This window comes from Protomyctophum parallelum, assembly GCF_964188405.1.
Source record: "Protomyctophum parallelum genome assembly, chromosome: 6".
NCBI lineage: Eukaryota > Metazoa > Chordata > Actinopteri > Myctophiformes > Myctophidae > Protomyctophum > Protomyctophum parallelum.
This window is the reverse complement of record NC_139701.1, coordinates 35509284-35533417: the sequence shown is the minus strand read 5'-3', so window position 1 is coordinate 35533417 and position 24134 is coordinate 35509284. Positions and strand designations below refer to the sequence as shown.

General features: G+C 41.4%; 3 protein-coding genes across 4 annotated transcripts in view; 1 reads left to right on the top strand and 2 right to left on the bottom strand.

The window, feature by feature from the left end:
• Window positions 1-11013, bottom strand: part of cers1 (ceramide synthase 1) — a 41895-nt gene extending 30882 nt beyond the window's left edge. Inside the window, exon 1 of one of the 2 annotated variants that reach the window (XM_083767506.1) lies at window positions 9583-11013. In XM_083767506.1, the coding sequence (XP_083623632.1) occupies window positions 9583-9858 (276 nt within the window). In that variant the 5' untranslated portion in view covers window positions 9859-11013. The remainder of the gene's footprint in view (window positions 1-9582) is intronic. The other variant, XM_083767507.1, reaches the window with a different exon arrangement.
• ncln (nicalin) overlaps window positions 1-24134 on the top strand; it is a 115590-nt gene that overhangs the window by 49097 nt on the left and 42359 nt on the right. The gene's annotated exons all lie outside the window — the stretch shown is intronic.
• cope (COPI coat complex subunit epsilon) lies at window positions 11519-23501 on the bottom strand. Its single transcript, XM_083767170.1, has 10 exons — window positions 23383-23501; window positions 23162-23224; window positions 22943-23043; window positions 19424-19576; window positions 18438-18491; window positions 18053-18134; window positions 15872-16027; window positions 13772-13840; window positions 12555-12629; window positions 11519-11827 (listed from the first exon to the last, which is right to left on the bottom strand). The coding sequence occupies exons 1-10, from the start codon at window positions 23482-23484 to the stop codon at window positions 11768-11770; spliced, it is 915 nt and encodes a 304-aa protein (XP_083623296.1). The 5' UTR covers window positions 23485-23501; the 3' UTR covers window positions 11519-11767.

The window sequence follows — 24134 nt, the reverse complement described above, 5'->3', positions numbered from 1 at the left end:
CGTCAGTTTTTTTGGTTAGGCTGATTGGCTGAACGGGTTGTCTGTCCACGCTGTAGTCCCGTAACCAGAGTCAGACTCCATTGGCATGTATGGAAATGCAATTTCTGTGATTTCTGCAAAACAATTAATAATCTAGAGATCTAGAGGTCAGAGGTTTTGTTCCTGAGGGATCTTCACAGCCCTCTACCATATTGTCGAATTTCGTGAAAAACGATAGCTCAGAACTACCAAAACTGCTAAAATGGTGGAACTTTCACGATAATGAAACTAACTACGCCCTTTGGGCTTGACCCCTAAAAAATCCAATATACTATAACAAACCGAAATACATATATACTTTTAAATCATGGTTAAAAGAAAGAAAGAAAATAAATCAAAACATCACCTCCTTAGAGAAGCTCTACAGACAGCAGCACCCAACAGCAGCAGACAGTGCCAGAAACGCCCCAGCTCAAACGCCCCTCCCACCAGACAGAACCAAATAATAGGTGATCTACAACATGTCACGTCTGTTTAGAAAATCTGCACAAAAGACATTAGGAACATTTCAATTCATTTAAGCTTGTAGATCTTGCTTTTTCAAAGTCCTGTCAAAGTCCAGTGTCCCTCTGTGACACAAAAACCTTGTCTACATAGACAATGGTTTTCAAGTGTGCAACTCCACCAACTTGTGCGCTGTATAATGCTTATATTTTGTTACAAATCTTACTCATGCTGAGCCATTAACACCTGTAACGTTTCTTTTACTACACCTTGCACAATTGAGACAGAATCTGTTCACAGCCATGAAAGCATCTGGGTTCCACTGGCCTAGCGGTTAAGGCGCTTATAGGCTCTAATGCAGCCTGGTGTAGGTTCAATTCCCTAGCCCGTCGACCTTTGCTGTGTGTTACTCCCTGTCTCTCTCTCTCTCTTCGGCTTGTCCTCCTCATGCATAGAAGGAAGCATGAGGTCAGTCCGTTGCTCTCCCCAGATGGCAGAGGGAGAGTAGCTTACCAGGATTACAGCGTAGACAATTGGCACCGGGTGAAAAAATTGCGTACAAAATCGTGGGATAAAAAATTATAGATTAAGAAATAAACGTTCATACATGATGTACCACTACTTGCACTGTGAAAGTGAACAGTGGTTCAATGGTGATATGAGCTTGAGCTACCAAGGCTGATATTTACTTTGTGCTGACCAATTAAGTGCTGATCAATTAAAGCAGATTTTTCTTTTGTTAGGGGAAAAACACACCAAATGACACATCGACCCGCATTTGACGCTTGGCTGGTGTTAATTTCAAACCCTATATGATATGGCTGAGAGACATGCACACACTTTCCCTAAAACCACTGAAGTGTGCTCCGGTTTCTAATTGTGGTTCTAATGGACCACACAACAGAAGTGTAACCTGACCCGAGACCCGTGGTGGTTATTGGCCATGTTTGTCAAACCATGTGCTGCTTTGACAAGTTCAACAATAGCAAGACACGAGCCACAAGAGCCTCACTTAGGACGATAAACCCTGCACCGCTGAAGGAGCTGGCAATCTCACTGTTTCTCTTTGCTCTGTGTGTGTGACAGGAGCAGTTTATATGAGAGGTTAACTGCTTCTACTGAAAGGGTTTGACCACAAGTTTGACCACAGCAGGCCACTCCCTGTTGTGTTTATCTGGTTTGAAAGGCTAGACAAGGGCAGTGTGTGTGTGTGTGTGTGTGTGTGTGTTTGTGTGTGTGTAAGTGCGCATGCTGTGTGTGTGTGTGTGTGTGTGTGTGTGTGTGTGTGTGTGTGTATGTGTGTGTGACTGTGTGTGTGTGTGTGTGTGTGTGTCTCTGTGAATATGTACAGTATACTGTACGTCATGCCTCCATCTTTGTAGTGTATGTTTGTGCAGCCAGGCAGGTCATATTAGCACTGTATATTTACTTGTGCAAGCAGAGTGTGCAAGTAATGTTATCAGTCAGGTGCTACGATGCGTATGTCCCTTAGCAGCATATGATATGACGTCATATGCTGGCACAAAGCAGACCGTGCAGGTATGTTTTCCGTCATGCTATGAAGCGTATGTCCCTTAGCAGCAAAAGATATGACGTCATATGCTGGCACGGGACATACGGAAGCAGACAGTGCAGGTATGTTTTCCGAGTATGTCCCATGACGTGATAAAGATATGTACCAATCAATGCCAGGGTATAATTGGTTTACGATAGTGACGTAATGATGATATGTTTCAGTGTCGGGTGGATTAAAGTGACATACGCATCAAACCACCCGAGTAACCACATTATACCACTAACCAACTCAGAAATTACATATACATACATATATACATATACATATATAGACATATGAGCATATGACGTGATGAATATATGTACCAATGCCAGGGTATAATTGGTTATCGATGGTGAAGTAACAATGACATGTTTCAGTGTCGGGTGGACTAAAGGTAATGCCCATATGTATACATGTATGACTGTATGTAATCATTACCATACTTCAAAATACTACTTTTTTTCCTCCAAAAGCAAGGTACGTAGCAATTAGCTAAACCTAATAATACAATATTGCAAACGTTCTTTCAGAGAGGCTGAGATTTGATCTACAGTACTTGCACGCTCTGCTTGCGCACTAGTAGGCCATTTATGGCCTACTTGTGTGCAACAAGCAAGTAGGCACTCGACAGAGTGCAGTTCTAGTTGAGTCTGTTAATGATGGCTGCTGAATGCTGAGCCAGCGGATTTGAGCACCAAGCCAGTCTCTAAACAAACCCCTGTTCCCACTCTCTTCCTTCCTCTCTAGCTCTCTTTTTGTTTTGCCTCAGTTTCTCCCAATTGCCCCAGCTGTCCGCCAAACCCTCTTTCAAGTTTGGCTCTGCTCATCTTTGCCTCTTCCAAACTCCTTTTCTTCTTCTTTTAAAAAAAAAACCTCTCCACCCTACCCCTCTTTCTACTTCATCCTTTGTCTTTCCCGCTCCCTCCCTCTCTCCTTCTCCTTCTCTCCATTATCATCTCTGAGCAGCTCCAGTCTACCCCAGGTACTGCAATGACATGACAGCCTCATTATCACACACACACACACACACACACACACACACACACACACACACACACACACACACACACACACACACAAGAATGCAGAGAATCTCATGAATGTAATCTTCACATCTTTGCCCCAAAACTGATTGGACAAAAGTAAAAAATAACTCTATTCACAATGTTTTATTAAAGAGATAAGCTGGAATTTAAGAATTTATTCAGTTGGTATTTGTCAAATAGGGGAGGAAAGGCATTTTCACATTTTCACTTCACAGAAATGTCACACTGTTTCCATGAGGAGACTTTTTTAGTATTCTATTTACGAAGTACGCAGTTAGATAAAACCTTGCCTTGAGCCCTGACATTTCTTTTAATAGAAAACCCAAAACGCCAAGCTGTCCCTTTAAGCCTTTAAAATAGATATTAAAAGTGCTCGTTGTTCTCGATTATTTTATGAATCGAAAATGTAATCAAAAGAATAATTGCTAAGAAGATAATCTTGCAGCCTTAATCACGATATCCCTCTATACGTTTACACTACAGTGCACTGACTCACTATGACTCACTACTTGTTGCTCACTACTAGTTCCACACTGCCTTGTGACATCATGTGACATCTCAGGGATGGAGATCCCTGGTGTCATCAATATTATTAAGCCCATATATGGGAAATGTGGGAATGCCTATATGACCTGGAGATCCCTGATGTCATCAATATTGGCCAGCAACTCTACATCTGACCTCAAACCTCAAACCCTTAGATCTCCATATATGGAGCTGCCTTGTTCAGACATTCCATATGTTTGATCCTTCCCCATCCATCCTTCCTCTTCGATGTCTCCCTTTTGACTGATACCTGTCCATTCATTTCAAACTCTAGACTTTAGAGTTCTCAACAGGCCCGAAAATTAAGGTCTGGCCCTACCTGGGCCCTCATTAAACCCTGTACACTCAAGACACTGCCCCCGCTTCCACCCTTAATCTCCATATATGGAGCTGACCTGTTCTGACATTCCATATGTTGATCTGACCTCATCAAACCCTGTACACTCAAGACACGCTCCATATATGGCCAGTACAGAATTCATTCCATTGTTGATCTGACCCCCCATGCCAAAGCGCCAGTGCTTGCCCAGCAGTCTGCTGTCACCCGGGCAGATGCGTGCACGCGATCTCAGGCGCCTTACTGGTAGGCTAAATAAGCTCAACATATTAGGCGTAAGGCTTCTATCACACAAAAGGTCCAAATGATCACATCACTCCAGCAGCAGACATGTGTCTGTCAATAACCAGGACAAGACATCAGTCTGCTAATTATTTGAAACTGGATTAGAAAGTCACCTCAATTAGTATATAAATGTAATATAAATATATAATATAAATGTACATTTTACATCTTGTATTATATTGTATGTAGTTTTCTAACAGAGATCTCAGTATCGTGCCCTTTGATCTGACAGGCTAATATTGGTATATGGGCTACCTTTAATGTATGGCAACACCGGGAAGTTGCTGCAACAACACTGTCAATGAATGAACCATACAAATCTGATCAACAAAATGGAGAAGATTTACCATCCTAAAGTGGTCATAAAAGACAAAAAGAAAAACTCTGCACTGCACATCATGTTAAGTTCTTTATACTGGATACCCTTAAAAGGTTAACAGTTGTCAGGGGACATAACATGTTATGTCCACGCTTCACGTCACATGACCCCCATTAGCCCTCCTTCATAAAACACACTGCCTACTGTATCTGTCAAAGTTATCCTAGAGAGGAAAACCTCACCTCGTTGTAAGTAAATTATACAAACATACACAATGTTGTGATTCATTTAGTTTTAATAACGCCAATATTCTTTTTTTTTGTGCCACTGAGAGCCTGTATAGTGTATAGCCTCATTCAATCATCATTCATTCATCCTCAATATTGCCAATTCATTAATTCTTTTAACTGCCCACAGATTTATTAGCTCAACCACAATGCCTGTCACTGAAACTGACTATTGTGTTTTCCATCACACAGACTGGATACGGTATCTAATCAGTGCTGTAGATTAGAACAAAAATACAATGCTTTATGTGTGATTTACATTTGCTATTATCTTTGCTATTTGCGTGTTCTCTTCATACTCATTTTATTTCAATGAACTGAAACCAGAGATCATACAGTGTTAATGCCCAATCCCATCTCAATTATGATGTATGACTGTAATTATCATCTGGCATTAGTTCAGAACAGTTGACCTGGCACTGAACCCATCTTTCAATCCCTAATGTAAGCACTCTATACTGTATGTAGGTGGTATTACATGCAAACACCACATAAATGTCATGAAAGGGGGAGACGTTCCCCTCAACATTAGCAGCCCATATACTATCCATTCCATACCTCATGCTGTATATAGCCCATCTGTTCCTTTCCATTCCATAGGGGTCATTGAGTCACATCATGCACACCGCCACACTATATGTAAGGGAAAAACAGGCCCCATTCTTTGCATTCTCAGGCCACATCTGGCTTTACACGTGGGGCCCTGAGCTGCACTAATAGTACTATAACATTGCCAGAGCATCTACCACAGAAATTACTTCTCCCCTCACCCACCTCAATGGTTGAATTACAAGACAGAGGCCACGTCATGTTAGGCTGCAGGCCCGTGCACGTGCAGAGAGCATTGGTGGGGCATGGCCCAAACTCCAGAAAAGGGCGCTATGTTTTGGGGGTGGTCTTTCCCTTGTGCCATTTCATGTCATTGGACAGTAAAATAAGCAATATGTTCTCATTAGTCTGAAACTAAAACTGACTGATGGCAGATTAAAAGATAATTCATTATGATAGTGGAATTTATCATTACTTGTCAAATGTTCGTCTTGAAGGGGCAATGGCACTTATTGGCCACCCACACAAGCCCTTATTGGTCCCCCACACAAGCCCTTATTGGCCCCCACATAAGCCCTTATTTGCCCCCACACATAAGCCCTTATTGCCCCCTCACACAAGCCCTTTTTGGCCCCCACATAAGCCCTTATTGCCCCCCCCCCCCCCCCCCACACAAGCCCTTATTGGCCCCCCACAAGCCCTTATTTGCCCCCCAAATAAGCCCTTGTTTTCCCCCCACACAAGCCCTTATTGGTCCCCCACATAAGCCCTTATTGGCCCCCCACAAGCCCTTATTGGCCCCCACATAAGCTCGTATTGCCCCCCCCCCCCCCCCCAAAAAAAAAACCTTTCTTTTTGTTTTTGTGTTTTTGTTGAGAAAGGGCACTTTCTGCAAAAGGGCAGGTGCTCAAGCCCCCCTAGCCCCCCCTCTGCACGTGCCTGTTAGGCTGTCTGTGGGGAGAGCTATATTAGAGTTGGGCCCCAATACTGGATACCTACAACAACAACAACAACAGGGTGGAGCCATGGAGGCACCAAAGAGTGGGATGGGTTAAGATAAAAACAGGAGATCTGGATTCTGGGCCAAAAGCCAATCTCTCAAAGCAGAGCCCTGAGGTTTGGTGAGCTCTATCTGTCCTTTAGTATGCACACACAGTAGAGTAATTTATTTGCTGAGTACAATAAATACAGTGTTTCCTTAATGGTCTTCTTAGTGCACATCATACTGTACAGAATCACATGATAGAGCTAGTCCTCGCATACCGTGGAGAGTGCACAAAGTCATTATCTGAACTGTATCATGCATCATTTATTCAAACCTTTATTCAAAGACTGATTTATAATTATTCAACCAAAAAACTGATAAATGCAATATTATTGATGCGAGTCATTTGAAAATGCAGTGGTAATATAGTGTGGTGTGGTTATGTGACTGTGAAATGCTTCTGCTGAATGCTACAAGGATACAAGTGACTGCATGGCTTACACTTGTCCAATCTGTACAGTCTGAACTGGGAAAATCTGCTTTCTGCTTCGATGCCCCTATTCCATGAAACACTCTACATTATACAACAAACACTAAAAAATTAATACCCCGATATCCTATGGACTATTTAATAACGTGCTCTTAAACCTCTCTACCTCACTATGTAATTATTTTGAACGTATTCACTTTCCATTGTTTTGAATGTATTCACTTTCCATTGTTTTGTTTCACTGTTTCTGTGATTTATTTCTGTATTTGCCTTAATTGTAGATTAGTTATTGTGTTTTATATCTGTACATGAATATATCCTCACCCTGAATAGAAGAAGGCAGTATTATCTGTCCGAAACGTTGTTGTCTCTAGACTGTGTCCTCATTAAAACTTATGCTTTGGCAGCTATGACTGTGCGGCTATACATTTTTTTCATTCACTTTCCCGTTGGCTGGCACCTCACAAGGACCGGTGTGCTGTGCATCCTTTTGCTTATTATCTGTACATGTCTTAATTGCTGATGTATGTGATCTCGGCAGCATTGCAGCATGAGGGTGAGCCTCAATGCTATTTCCGAGAATAAATAAAGGTTTCAATCAATCAATCAATCAATAAAAATAACCTTGCTGGTTAACCTACTCATGCATATACTCAGGCCCATATTAATGCATGGTTAAATTAGCTTTAATAATAATAATGCACAACCCAACTTCCAGTAGGGACTCTAGCCCTCTGCCCTGCTTCAGAATCCCTGACGGCCTGCAAGTGGCAATCACTGATGCTCAGTTGTTTTTTGTGTTTTCTTTCTGAAAATTGCGACAGTCTTTTACACCTTTGCACATGGGCAGGGGTGGCCGGGTGGGGGGTGTTTCTATCACTGTTATATCCAATTACATGTAGGTTGTCCGCCACAACTTTGTTTTTTATGAAAATTGGCTTCTCATCTGCGATTCTGATCTAGCCTATAGTGAACTTCCATTTTAGCCAAATAGCAGCAGCTACATTATGTCTACTGGATGGCAAAAAATGAAATATAGAAAATAAAAAAAATGTAGTGCACTAAACCTAGTTCCAGCAGTTCACTAGTGGTGCCTGTGATGCTGATGCTGCAAGTTCATTGATCAAAAACCAAATGAGATCCACTATGGGACTAAACAGAATCATCTGATTTGTATGTCTTTAGCTTGGTCAAAGTACTGAGGTCTATCCGGCTCTACAAACACTCACACAGACACACACTGACACCAAGAAAAGCATATATATTCTTCTCATGAAGTAATCTGAGATAAAATGTGTAAGCATGAGCCAGCCAGGAAATATCTGGCTCTAAACTGGCCCCACTAGCATTTTTGTGCTAGCTGTCACTGCATATAAGGACAATGATAGCTGATCTCACAATTATTGATTTACTCAGTGTTTGTTGTCTTTAGTCATTCGATCGTCGTGGAATGCGTGGATTAAATAGAGTACACTTGATGTTGATAACTATGATAGTGTAGCGCATGTGGGGCAGGAAGTGAACTTCTGAATGCAATAAAATATACAATGTTTGTCACATATTAACTAACCCACCGCAAATAGAAAGACATTGCATTAAGTTCACAGGCTCTTTTCCATACAAGAGTTGCATCGATGCTACATAACCTGTGGGCCTGCTGTTGCTGTGTGTGTGTGTGTGTGTGTGTGTGTGTGTGTGTGTGTGTGTGTGTGTGTGTGTGCGTGTGTGTGTGTGTGTGTGTGTGTGTGTGTGTGAGACATGTGTGTGAGACGTGTGTGTGTGTGTGTGTGTGTGTGTGTGTGTGTGTGTGTGTGTGTGTGTGTGTGTGTGTGTGTGTGCGTGTGCGTGTGTGTGCGTGCATGCATGCATGCATGCGTGTGTGTGCATGTTTTGTGCAACAGGTTAATATTTTCTAACACGGTTTGTCTATCCGACCAGGGGTAATGGCTATCCATTCCCATTTCCCAATGACACTGAGTTACCTGCTATAGGAGAAAAACTTGGTTAAAACATGATGCACACACGCGCATGCGCGCGCACACACACACACACACGCACACACACACACACACGCACACACACACACACACACACACACACGGCAGAGTGTGCGCACACTGATTGCACACACAATATGAAATACTTACAGTATGGGACGGGTACATTTTTACACTCTTGAGTTAAAATATCACTGAGTACTCTTACTCTAACCAAGTGCTGCAGACACTCTCAGATCATCTCACTGTCATTCTGGATTTTAATTGCCACTTGCAGTTGTCACAGTAACAGCTCTCACCCTGAAATATGTATTTTTCCATGCATTCCCTATACAGAAATAAGGGGAGGGGAGACCTTTTCATGCCTTGTGCAGCCAGGATATAACAGATTGTTTTATTCTTCTAAAACTGTGTGACATGATGATGATTTATTCAAGCATGTGACTTGGATCAAATGTAGTCTTGAGAGCAGGCACAGAGGTTGCATTGACACTCAACTCAAGTGCTTTGATACCAGGACCCTATAATTAGAGTAAAGGAATGAGCAGAGATATTAGGCCAACCAGTTAAAGAGGGCCATCATTATCCGTGCTGCTGGTGTGGAAATGGGTTTTGATATGGATGCACATGAACTTCACAAGGATGGATGAACGCAAGGATGGTGTCCCATGACCATGAATGATGATGGACCTGAACTTACCTTGAACAGTCTTTCTGTCAGTCCCCATCGTATTTGAGTCCATAAGAAGGCGCAAAAGAAGAAGAGGCCAATCTCTATCCAGGTAATCTTTGCGTTCTCCAGGAGAGTCCGTCTGGAGAGCTCAAGCCCGCACGCACTGCAGTCTCTCAAGGCACCGTACATGACAGTGGACGCTTTGGTGATGAGGTCCACATAGCCCGGCATGGGTTCCACTTCCAGCGCCCCCCTCATGCTGTCACCCATGCTGTCACTGTCACCTACAGGATGACTATCCATTGCTGCACGGAACAGTACAAAAAAAAAGGGGGAACTGGGAAAAAAAACTGACCCCGATTCAGGGATACAGAACGATGGGCACGAGGCAGCCGGTCCGGGCTATGTGTCACTAATCTCTCCCAACTGGCTGTTAACCTCAAAACGCGGAAACCAGCTTAGCTAACAAGCTTAGCCTCTACAGTAGCCTAATTCTTTGTTTTCTAAATTAAGACACGGGCCCATTCTTCAACATACAGGAACAACTCAAATTGATAGACCCAAACCGTCGCACGAATGACGCCAAAACGCACCCGCCTATACGACGGGGATTTCTATGTACAGTTTTAGGCCCCGCGCTATTAACGAGCGTTATGGCAATTAATGTGGCCCGGCATCAATGATTGGATCTAATTCTGAACACACCATTCCGCTACGCACGCTGCTGCTTCATCACTGGCCGGCCGTTGCGTCGTCGCCGTTAGCCGCTTGGCTAAATCAAAAGCACACAATACTGAACAGACCAGCATTTGCAGCAGCTTGAAGGATACTGTAATAATTGAATGGTACCTACCTACCGCAACAGTTATAATAACGGCGATAACGGCGCTCCCACGCGGCAGTAAAAATATTTAATTCAGTCTAATATAGCATGCTCCCCAGGCAGCTCATGCACTGTAACATACAATACGTAGCCTACACCTACAGTACAGCACATGCGATTATTGTGCCATGTTAAGAGCTTTCAAATCCATTATTCGTCGTATAATAGTCTAAAACGTTTCTCTTGGTTTATTAAGAGTAGTCGTAGCCTACTGTATATATAGGCTATATATTCCTACCAGACCCGCGGGCAGCGACACTGAAATCGTTTCTACAGCAGGGAAAACGTACTGTAAAAAGATGAAGGAGAATTATTATCCTTTGAATATTCGGCGGCCTCCTCCTCTCCTCTGCTGCTCTGGTCAACGTGTCCTGGGGAGTCTGTACTGTCAGTGTGACAGAGGGGGAAATGCGCGCTACTTCAATGGGAGCCTATATTGTAGAACGTGACACACACCACCATACGGCTGTCTAGTCGGGAGTCGGGACTCCAAATTCTAATGTCGGACAAAAAATAAGTCTACAAAAATCGTTTGTGTCCGTCTTCCGTTTGGAGGACCGCTTCCATCGGCCGCCCAGAAAGCCATTGATTTGAAGTTTATGGGAAACGAAGAAAAAGGAAAAAGCCGAAGACGCGTGACGTAATTATGGCCCGCTATCTTCTTGAACTGCTGCGTAAAAGGATGATTTTTTAAAGAGACAGTACAGTAGGCCTACTATACAGTACATACTGCCCAGCAGGGCAGGCTGACTAGACAACAGATACTATAGCCTACACATTATGCAGTCTCTCTCACACACAAATATATGCACTATATATATATATATAGTGGTGTATACTGTACAATTTGTACATCATACATGACTATACACACACAGCCTATCCCCCCCCCCCCCACACACACACACACACACACACAAAGTGCATCATGACATTAATACATATAATTGTGTTCTCCAGAATTCTTCGTTAGGCTATAGATTTTGCTGTCTCAAACGTAAATTTGGAGCAAACAGTATACAGTAGATATTGCTTTCAGTTACACTTGTCTGTCACAAGCAAAGACACAGGACATCCATATGGTGGTAAAACATTTATTACCAAATCATAGGAATGCTTAAAGAAAACAGAAAGATAAATGCAAATACAAAAGACCAATGAAGTTGACTATTATGAGGCTAAATACAGTAGTAGTAGTTTAAATAACTTGATAAGAGATTTTTAATTAGTTTAACAATGGTTCAGAGTGACAGAACATAAAACATATACAAAATGCATTCTTTGGGTATCCCAGAAAAAAAAAACGAGGAAAAAAAACAGATGGGGTTGTTATGCCACAGCCATGGTAGTGGGAGCATACTGCATCGTTAGTCTGTCGAACTCATTTTCCTGCAGAAAAAGGAGAGGAAAGAGGAAATGGTTCAAATCAGAAGGAAAATATTTGACTAGTGGAGCAGCTGTGCGCTGCATGGTTTGACTCAATATAACCTAGGTTTTCAATGTTTATTTACATACCGTCTTGTGTAATTACTATACTGTGTGTGTGTGTGTGTACACAACAGGGTTATAGTATAAGTTTCAAAGTTTAATGGCTCCATTCCAAGGACACCTGCTTGCCAGCCATAAAAAAGAGCCAAGCTGGTTTATTAACTTGTATGAAAACAAATGTCCTCCACCAGCATTGAATGCATCTGGCGAGTGGTGACCCCAACTAGCATGGCCTGCTTGGCCTGTGTTTGTCACATTCCCTGTCTCTCTCCTCACCCCCCCCCCCCCCCCCTCAATTAACAATCGTGTTTACTCAGTTTCTTATATTTTTAGCAATACAATACAGTAAGTACAATATAGATACGTATAAAACAATAGTAATGTTACATCAGGTACATTGTATTATGTACAAGTTCAAATAAATAGTTTAATCAAGTATATTTAAATAGTACCGCTAATTAGTACAGCTGATTCTACAATATGAATTGGAAAGGTATTTCTAATCTGTTTTTATGTAGTAAAAGAAACATAATACAATCATTTTACCAGAGTGAGAATACCAATCATGAAATGCAAACATGATGTGATTCCACTTTTTCATGACCAGATCCAATCAACAGCACATTACCTTGGCTAAATAGTCTTTGAGAAATGGGTGGGCTCTGTGGGCATCTTTCAACTGCGAGAGGTACCGATTGGTTACCTGAGAACAGATGTACATAGAGCAGAGAAATGTCAGAGATCAGACAAGAAACAAGAAATGATAAAAATTTACTTTTTATCTTAAGAAACTCTTAAGTTTCTTCTTGACTTCTCCTTGACTTATCGATAAGTGCAGAAGATATTTGTTGTTCAAAGTAAAACAGATAGTTGGGCCTTTATCTTATGACCTATGAACTCCACGGTTTATTATTCTCGTGGAGCACTGGCTTGTGTAACTACATTAGAGTTTACACCATTATGCCATTTATTTAAGTCGCTCTGGGATACAAGCGTAAGCTAAATGCCCAAATTGCAAATTATACATCAACTGATAATTTGCCCTCAAGGATGAAATTATTTTCCACAGTAGTTTCATACATACATTAACAGGAAAGTATAATACAGATCTGTACAGAATTATAAAAGATACAGGATTTTCAGAAGACTTAAAGCTGCACTACCTAACATTGACATTCCTGTTTCTAATAGAGCCTGCCTGCTTGATCTGGGGAGAAACTGAATTTTTACTTTCAGGTCAAAATTTGTGTCAAACCATAAATAGGATTGTGTCAACTGTCGTGTCTAACCTAGACAAATGATCTAAATGTCTCAATAGAAGAGCTCAGCCGGGACACCAAATACAACCACCTCAATTGTATAAGTTATTGTATATTAGCATACTGTACCATACAGAGTGGACAAAATATAATTTCATTCACTAAACAATTTACATAATAGAGCTTTAATTACAGGGGTCACACAACAGGATTGATACGCTACGCAGTACACACCACAGGCTGGATTTCATGTAACTTAAGAGGAGTTTACTTATTTAAAGCTTGTATGTCTGTGGGAACAAAGCTCTTGCGAAAAACATAAAAAGGAACTACACCCATTCATATTTCTGTTCTCCCCACAAAAGGACCTGTGGAAACTAGACTGCACCTGACCAAATTCCACGTTTCGTCAAACCAGCAAATTAAACTGACAACGGGTTTATGTAGGACTTCATGTATAGGCTGTGAATGTATGGATCTTCATGGATTAAGATTAAATCTTGTTTGACTAAAGGCTGGGTTTGTCTGGTGAACTAGAAAAGCTCACAGCTGTCTCCTGGTAACAGCTTTAGGTGCAAAGTCTCACCTCGGGAGCTTTGCCCAGGTGCTGGGTCAGCACTATGAGGTTGATCAGCGTCTCAGGGTGGCTGCTATCCTAAATTGCAGAGTGATAGATAGAAGGACGGGAGCAAGAGGAGAGTGAGAGGGAGATTTAACCACTAACCACACACATGCACATCACACAGGAAAATAGATGAATAAAAGACTTAAAATTCAGACATTGACTGATTTCTATTTATTTTTATCTCAAAATACGTAATTTGGAGCACATGACTGTATGAGTGCATGTAGTTGGTACATAATTTAATGTAGCACACGTGACTGAAGTACATTAGAGTATGTAACTGCATGGACAGTACGTGACTGTGTGTAGCATATGACTGTATGTACTGTGTGACAGCATGTCGAACGAGATTGCATGAAGTATGTGACTGCATGTTGTACTGTGAAATAATGGATATAGTATGTGTAGTATTTGACTATGTACTGCAGTATTTGACTGTTAAGTAGTGTGCGACTATGTATTGTAGTATGTGACTGTACGTACTGTAGTACGTGTGACTATGTAGTATGTGACTGCATGCATTATATGACATGCAGTGCAGCCTAATCTCTGACATTGCCTGACTATATCTCATCTTTGATAAAGATAAACACTGAGATCTCTATGGTCCCGACGACTTACAAGTTAATATTCCACTAGCCTATCACACTGAAATGATAGTAATGACATGCGTTACAATATGCTTTACGACCAATAAATAGTACTAACAAGGAGCACTTCAAAAAAGGTTTTAAGGCTGAATTATAACAATGTTACATTTAAACTGTGGGAGGATATGAGGTATCAACACCTAAATTAACAACACATTTACATTACACTCCCCTCTGAATATAAGTGTGAAGATGCAGACATAGAATTCTGTAATCATCATAATTTCTCAACCGCGGTCAAGATCATGGATTCCACAATGCTACGCGAGACTTCCCGGTCCTTCATTGCCACCCCCAGTTCCTGCCTAATGAGGCACCGGTCCTTCATTGCCACCCCCAGTTCCTGCCTACTGAAGCATGTGTCCCTAGCGATGACATCAGGGAACGACAGCTTTCTACCTCTGGTCCGCCCTGAGGCAGGACTCCAGAGAAGAAGGGAAGATATAACCTCATTGTCAGCTCTGTAGCAGTGGCCGGCAAACTGCAGTCTTCTGGATCAGACCAGTGAAGAAACACGGGGAAGGTTGCCGTATATTAGATTAGTCGATGGGTGGCTCTTCCAAGACAGATTTTGCACTCTCATTAGAAGGCGGGTGTAAGTGCCATCCAACCGATTCTCTTGTTTCTTTGAAAGTGTCCATGTCTCGGAGCCATAGAGTAGAATCGGCTCAACGGTTGTCCTAAATATTTGTACTTTTAACATCTTACTAAGCTGGGATGACCAGATCTTATGCACGTCATTGCAGGCTGACCATGCCATACCCTTCCTAGTTTGAAAGTCCTTTTGGGAAGAAGATATATATGAACCCAAGACTGAAGGAGAGCCTGAGCGTATTCCAATGATTGACTGATGAGCGCGATGTCATCAGCGAAGTCAGTGTCGGTTAGGTATTGAGCAGGATGACGAGAGCTTCTGCTAGGGTGTAGTTGGTTATCATTGATAGTACTATCAACTGATACAAAGAACATAATCAACAACAATAATAAATAGAAACGAGGCAAGTGTGTCACCTTGGAGAATGCCAGCAAGGATGGGGAATGATTCTGTAATAATTTAACCACTAGTTTCCTGCCCAGTGTCTACACAGAGACCCTTTCATGGATCAACTGTGTTGTATGCAAAAGACAGAAACTAATCATGTGGCGGCATCTACTGTTCAAATGTAGGAAGTGCACATTACAAATGGCACAAACGTGCCCATTCTGGGCGGGAACCCCTTTTGGTGTTAGAATTATGTTATGCTTTAGCTATTGAAAAATAGCAGATCTACAAGCTCATAGCTCGCCACTCGTTGTAGGTCTGCTATTTTTGAAAAATCGAAGAACGACTGACATTGAAACATAGCTTTTTCAGGATGTAGAAGACATTCTTAGAATCTGATCTCAGGTCAGAATGGGAAAAAAGTGTTACCTTGTCCAATGCCTCCTGCAGCACTCCCTCTGCCTCCTCCCACTTATTCTGAGCCATGTAACAGGCTGCCTGCCCGTTGAGAAGCAACAGAGTGGCAGAGTACTTGTCTGACATCTCCTGGAAGATGTAGTAGGCATCCTGTAACTTCTCCCCACCCTGGAACAACACATGGCAAATGTCAAGGGCTTGGTGAGAACCACTGTTATCTAAAACCTTAGCAAGAGAACTATAATGCGAGAAGTGGACTGCAGAATATTAATAAAATTACATTTCAATAGTTTAGTGATGCATAAGGGATGATGCATAGTGAGGCGCTCATAAAAAAAATTTTTCCCCCAAGTCCGTCATATATATATATATATATATATATATATATATATATAGAGAGAGAGAGAGTATACTCCGTCTATATAATGGTTTAGTCCTACGGAAGGATTAAGAATTCGGTGGCATTTCACACTGCAAAATACTTTTTCCAAAATGTAAAAATTTTATAATACTAGAATTTCGCTCATCCCAGAGTTACCTTGCCGCGCACTATGGGAAGAAGGAAATTGCGGGAGTTGACTCCACATGTAGTAACGGATGGGTTATTAGTTATTATTATGTGTCCTTATTAGTGTAGTGTAGTCAACACTTTATGGCTCATACACACTGCCCGGTATTTGCTCCGATTATGCTGTTGGGGAGCATTTTTGGCGCTGACCGACAAAACGGCTGATCTGACGTTAAGCGGTGCCCAAAAGGTAGATCAGGATCTACCAGTATAGATCACAAAGGCTTTGCAGGTAGACCACATGACATGGCCCTAAGAATATATATAATTTTAATATAAAAAACGATTTTTGCATCTGCCGCTTGAGATGACCTGAGATGACTTGATTGATTGACATCAAAAAGGGCCTGTCAGCTCAAACACACAATGCAATACTTGTTGTTGCGTACAATCATCAGTAGCAAAGTCAAATACCAAAAATAAAAACCAATGGGATGATAGTTTTATTTTGCTGGTCGTTTTGAAAGTAGCTCTGAAGTAAAAAAAAGTGTGGGCAGCCCTGGTATAGATGATTATATATATATATATATTCATTCCGTGGGTAAATCCCTGGCTACCCACATTTGGTAGCATATTACCTATATTAGCCCAATATTGGCGTTACGCATTTCAGTTGAATAATGTTGTGTGCGCACGTGCGCGTGCGGATAAAGACAGTTATTTAATGAAACTCAAGATTATAACGTCCTGTCTCGCTGGCGCCGTGTATAGGCTGCACGTGTGTCCTGTGTGTGTGTGTGTGTGCGCGTGTGCGTGTGTGTGCGCAATGAAAAGTACTCGGCAGGCGAAATGGCGAATTCGAACGGTGTAATTGTAATAGATTGGAACAAACCAAGTTCTGTGGAAGAACAATGTTAACGTAACTAAGAGATTCGCTGAGTAAGCGATATTTTATATACAGTGATTTAGAAGGAATAAGCAAAATCGTGAGGCGAAGATTCCTCTCCTTCCTTGTTTTATTCTCCTGCGGACAGGACTGTCAGGGAGACTCGGAGATCAGAGCAGCACAGGGGAGTGGCTTAAAAGACGGGGTAGTAGTTGCCAGGTTGGCGAATTGTAAGTAAGATGTTAGTTAGTGTTAGTTAGTGTGTAAGATGGTGTTGTGGGTGTTGCAATAGCAACGTAGCTGTTGTGGCTTTGGGTTTCTTGCCATGTGTTGGGTACAACTTCTCCAATATAGAATAGATGGAATTAATTTGGATAATGGTAATGGGATATTGTACAAATTGTCACTTTATTACTCCCAAAGGTTTGGACTGCATTTAATTTTCAACACAAAACCTTAAACTGACTTTCTGTGTGTGGAATATAAATATTGCCTTTATTGACTGAGTGACTTTGTGTTGGGTTGAAACCATCTACAGTGTTTTGAAGTATAACCAGGTAGGTTGCTGTTTTTTACACAGTGACCTTTGTAGGGGGTTTTATGATTCAAACCTTTAATGGTGGAAACCACTACATAAATAAATGGCGCCCTATGTGGGGGCATGATAAGATAATGTATTAATACCACGCTATACAAAGAAAACAATGGTGCTACCTAATTTGTGGTGGCGCTACCAAATTAAAAGGTAGGTGGCACCAGTGCTACCTGTGAAAAAGTTAGTCTGGAGCCCTGCACTCACCACAGCGATATTGACCCAAGCCGTGGCTAGCTGGGTTAGAGTAGCATCTTCATCCTGCTCCTGCATCTTCTTCAGCTCCTTCCTGTTGACAGGATAACCACATCATGACAAATTGACATGTTTAACTCAGGGAGTGTTGGCTCTCCTGCACAGTGTGCATGCTGAAATTCATGCAAGTAAGCATTTTTGTTAAGCAAGTGCAGACTCAGCAATATGGGGCTACCGAAAGGTAAGATATTGGGTAGGCAAAGTGACAGCTTGTGATGAAGAGTACATCACTGGTCCTGTGATATTATTCAATGAATTAAGATGCCACTTGGAAACTTCACATAAAAACAAATTACCGTTAAACCAATTTCATGGTGATTTTGTAATGAATCCATACCTTGCCAGGTCAACACGATCCAGACTCAGCAACACCTGAATGGTCATCGCCATGCTGAAAAAGATGGACACAGGATTATTTCTTGATTCTTAATATTTTAAATTAATTCCTTAACGGTTAATTAACTGTTAAGGAAATGTTGAAGAAATGCGCAGTTTTTCCCATAATAGAATGCATTAAAAATACCAATACAACAAGGAGGAACAAGAAGAATTCAACCAATTGTTTTCCATAAGAAATATGGTTTTATTTTAGCAGTGAAACGGGAGCAGGCCTCGAAATTTTACTTTTTTACTTGATAGCAAAAAAATCGCAAGAAGTTTTCTGAAAAACTTCAAATATTTATATAGCAGCATCCCATTTTATTTATTTTTAATACTGTGCATATTGTACAGAACCCCAAAAGGGTTAAAACACCAAAAGGGGTTCCCGCCCAAAATGGATTAACCATTAAGCGTTAGTATTAACCGGTTACCAATTTCTTAACGGTTACTGGTTAACGGTTGGCCATCACTAGATGTAGCTATACAAAGTATGAATGGTTCAATAGGTAATTCCACAACTTTGGTGACCTAAATACAATTATTTCATTAGTGTACTTTGTGTACTAAGTATCTGTACTTGAGTTATTTCTTTCACCTTAGATTTTAGGCATCTACTCACTACATTACAATCCAATGTAAATTATACGCTTCTAGTCTAAATGACCTAATTCCTAAATGGTTGATATTTAAACTGCTTAAATATCATTTTATCATACACTGTTGTGTGATGTTGTTGCATGGTGAAAATAGCCAACATACAAGTTGTAGTACTTGTGTCGCATTGTGTTGCACTTGCAACACATCAGGAGCTTGTAGAGCTGCCATTTAAAAAAACTAAAACGGAGCCAATACAGAGATACCAAAAATAGGAACGCCAATTTCAAATGGTTTAAGAGTTGTAATGCAAAGTGACTTTTATTGTCAACATTGATCCATTCTTACCACTCCAGGCTCTCTCCTTGGTGCAGTGTCCTGAGAGCCGCATCTGTGTTCATTTCATGGTAATAAATAGAAGCAGCCATGAGGAGAAAGGCAGTGTTGGCTGCATCCACATTCTTTGCCATCATTTTGTCTAGATCAGCAACAATAGCATCCCTGGACACAGCAGAACAGAAGGCAACAGTAAATGTCAGTGACAGGGACTAGAGAGAGTTGGCTAGAATTCAATTCAGATGCTGGCTGAACATGGCTGGTGACGTCAATACAAGTTGAATCAAATGTGTTTTATATAAACTCGGCAACAAAAGTTTGGCAACTTAACTTTGGTCCATTATGTCTCCACTTTATTATAGTAATGTATATCATTTTAATCGTTGATTAGTCATCTTTACAACGAGGTATAGATTGTAAGGATTGGGCATTCATGGAATGAGCAACACAGCTAAACGTGTGGGTAGCGCCTCCAAACAATTTGCCAAAAGTGGTTGATATTCAACCCTTGCTATGAGTTGCTTAGTTGATTGCACTCTTAACAGTAATAAGGGAAAAAAACATATTGGCCATTTTTATATTTTATGAACTTTAAACAGAGTGTTAGGGAACTCGGTAGCTGGTGGAAGATCCATACACAGCCACAACACTTGGCATGGTATGGGGCAGTATCTCTCTCACAAGACAGAACTTGAAGTTGAACTTCAAGTTCTCATCATTGAGATATCGGGATGAGATTCTGGAGCCAGCAGCGATGCCATATCTTCAGAATCTGGGACCTAATGCCATCCTCCAGGATGCCAACTCACCTCCACAGAGCCAGGATCATCACAGAGTATCCTACCTCCAACAACAACATTTTTAAGTGGAGAGGATATAATTGCCTGCCGTGAGTGACCTCAACCAATTTGAACACTTGTGGGATCAGCTTGTGCTGTACGTGCTAGAGTGACCAACAGAACCACATTGGATGATTTGCAACAAGACCTAGTTGAGGAATGTGTTTTCCCCCCTTTATTACTGTGGAAGAGTGCTTGCCAGTTTGGCAAGTGCTTGGTTGCTCATTCCACGCCTGATCTTTACAATCTATACCTAAATGTGACTAATCAACGATTAAAATGATATAAAATACAATACCAATGGTGTTATAAAAGTGGAGAAATAACGGACCGAACTTTTGTTGCTTTATTTTTTTGACCTGGGTTCAAGAGTAGAATGCCTTCTCTAATTCACCCGCTGGTACCACTCTCTGGTCTCTGGACAAATATGACGTCGGACTCGGCACTGATCAGGGTTGCCATGAAGCAGTTTAGTACATATTTAAATAATTTGTTTTGCCATCTCCTGTCTCTTGTCCCACCTCCCACGTCTTGTGATAGGCTGGGCAAATAAAAGTGCAGCAAGGCAATCACAAGACAGGAGAGGCGGGGCATCGAGTGGAATTTTTAAATGTGGATTAAACATGGTTAATGATGTTTAATGATCAACACAAACTCCTGTGGGACCCTAATGCAGGGGTTCTCAACCTGGTGGTTGCGGCCCCTCGGAGGTCGCCAAATTATTTTGGGGGTCCCCAGATTATAATTTTTTTTTATTTAAGAAAACAAAATGCAACTGAATGGCTGGAAATGGAAATTAAGAGTTTACTTTACATAGTACGTACATAAACTTTCCTTAATTATATCTGGTTTCAGTATTTATTTATGATGTATTTCTCTATTATTAAGGTTATTGTAACAGCCAACTTGTAGTGGAGGGGGGCGGGGGTCACGAGACATAGCCAAAGCATTTCCAGGGGTCCCGACTCCCCAGTCCAAAACGTTGAGAACCCTTACCCCTGCCCTAATGCAGTTCTTTGACATCTCTCTGCAACACTTTAGACGAGACCTTATATCCGTTAGAGACCAGAGAGTGGTACCAATGGGTGAATTTGAGAAGGCATTGACTTTCAAGGAACCCTGGATACTAGTGTCATCCCAAATACAAAAAGGTATACAGGGTTCCGAAAGGGGCTACACAGAGTTGAGACCTTAGACGTGCATGTGTGTGTGTGTGTGTATATATATATATATACACACACAAGTGGTGCTTTTAAAAAGTGCTTTTATCCATAACGCTTTACATAGATAGATTGTGCATTACATTCACAGTTTTCACACACACACACACACACACACACACACACACACACACACACACACACACACACACACACACACACACACACACACACACACACACACACACACACACACACACACACACACACACACACACACACACCCACACACACCCCCCCCGATGGCGGAGGAAACCATGCAAGGCACCACCCTGCACGGGGGAGTTCAAGAGTCTTGCTCAAGGACACTTTGCCACAATTTGCAACTCTAGATTTTTTTTATAATGGGATGAATCTAGTTGCAATACCCTCCATTGACTACCTACTCATCCAAATTGCGTTTGCGATCTGCTTGTATTAAACAACATTAAACCCACCAACATTGCAACTCTAGGCCAAGCTTGAATTATCCTCTTTCTGCCAAGCTTGTTTTTCATAAAAATTCCCCATAGACATGTTATGAGCTACTTTCTGTGAAGAAATTCTGTGCAAGTGATTATTTTTCTAAGTGTTGGAGTTTGTAAGCGCTCGTTTTTGTTAAGGGGTCGCGCTGCTGCCTCCTGCATTATGTGCAAATGCGAAACAGATGGCATGCAGGGCCGTTCAGTGACTTACGGCGAGTGCTTCCAAACTCCAGCAGTTAGAAAAATAATCACTTGCACAGAATTTGACAGAAAGTAGCTCATAACATGTCTCCTTGGGATTTTTATGAAAAACAAGCTCGGCAGATTGACAGAGGATAATTCAAGCTTGGACTACTACAGCTGCAATGTTGGTGAGTTTAACGTTGTTTAATACAAGCAGATCGCAAACGCAAATTGGATGAGTGGGGAGTCAATGGAGGGTATTGCAACTCTAGATTCACCACATTATAAAAAAATCTAGAGTTGCAAATTGCGGATACTTCGACACCAACACTTGGGGGAGCCCGGGTTCGAGCTGGGAACCTTGCGGTTCCCATCCGGCCGCTGTGTGTGTATTAATACACACACACACACACACACCACACACATCAATTTCTCGAGTTTTCTCAACTTATTTATCAGTAAGAATAACTACTGACATTTCTCTCATAAATAGTGTAATTTATAGCATTTGTTTGTAGAAAATGACAACTGTTTAAAAGTAGAACGTTCAGACCAAACACAATTCTAGTGTTGATATGGAAAAATATCTACATTTGGTGGAATAACCATTATGTTACCATCCAGCTGGTCCTAATTGTAAGATGACAGTAACAGCCACAGCGTGTGCGTGTGTGTGTGTGTGTGTGTGTGTGTGTGTGTGTGTGTGTGTGTGTGTGTGTGTGTGAGTGAGTGAGTGAGTGAGAGAGAAAAAGAGTGTCACACTCCATCGGTGTCTACCCATTTTGGAGACAAAATGGGTAGGGCTACTATAGTGCAGGCTCTGACCTTTTGCTTTCGCTGAAGCGATATTCAGCAAACATCCGGACGGCCTGCAGTTCAGGTGCAGAGCTGGGCTTGATGTCATCCAGGACTACAGCATACTTCCTCTGCAATAACACAATCAGGTCACATTTTGTGAGACAATAAGACAATACATAAGATATAGCCTATAAGGCCCTGCCTAAGCCATTTATCTATCCGTAATAGAAATAATGAAATGGTTACCTGGGCAACGTATGCTCTGTACAAGAACATATCCCTCTCAATCTCCTTCTCTTGTGCTGAAGGCTGTAAAGAAACATGTTAAGAAACTCATTCAGTCCAGACTCCAGTGACAAGATGCTAACAACGTTAGCTCACCTTAGCATGAAGTAGAGAATAATAAGACAATCTGCAAGCCAGAAAAACAAAACAACCTTTGTCAATATGTACAATCCAACACTTGCCTTAACTTTCTGAGCCTCGTTGATACATTGTTGATAACTGCCAATGTAATAAGCATTTTTCACATCGAAGAGTTCATCAACATCACCCTGCTGCGCCGCCATCTTGACTGCACTGGACTTCCTCCAGCGGACACGTCAACACGGTCGTCGTCATCTGCACGCCTCGTCATCGTCTTGCTAAGGTTTGTGGGATGTGGAGTTTGTTTACACTCGCCTCACCAGGCTTTAAACTCTTTATCTTTGTCAAAAAGAGAATGGAAAATAAGTTACGTATTTGAGAGAATTTCTAATTATTCACTTCCGATTATTATTTATTGTTGTCAAAACATTTCGTGATAAGATTTTGTTAGTATTTGTGCTGCCATGGGGATTCGGGGGGGGGGGGGGGTATATGTAAATTGTTTTGAAAATACTTATTTGTAAAGAAAATCAATAAACCTATGTTTAAAAAAAAAATCATTCACTTCCGTAACGTAAACGTAACTGTAACAGCTTACGTAATATTTTGTTATATAGCCTATTTTCGTAATAGCCTAGTGCATGTCCATGCATTTCCATGCAATTATCCTCAAGATCAATAAAGGTCTGTCTCGCAAAGTGCCCAGTTTTCCTAATAATCTTTGTTCCCAGAAACTATACTCTGACAGAGGCTGAGCCTAGTTATTGCAGTCATCTGCAGTATGCAATTAACCCGATGTGACCACTAGATGGGGTACCAGTACTCAACGGAGAACGTTTTCTATTATAAAGCA

Excerpts from the sequence above, each read along its gene's own strand:
- cope (XM_083767170.1), bottom strand. The coding sequence starts at position 23,484 with ATGGCGGCGCAGCAGGGTGATGTTGATGAACTCTTCGATGTGAAAAAT. Across the intron at positions 19,577-22,942 it reads CGCTTCAGCGAAAGCAAAAG|GGATGCTATTGTTGCTGATC; the intron begins GTCAGAGCCTGC and ends TGCTGTGTCCAG. Across the intron at positions 16,028-18,052 it reads CTTGGGTCAATATCGCTGTG|GGTGGGGAGAAGTTACAGGA; the intron begins GTGAGTGCAGGG and ends GTGTTGTTCCAG.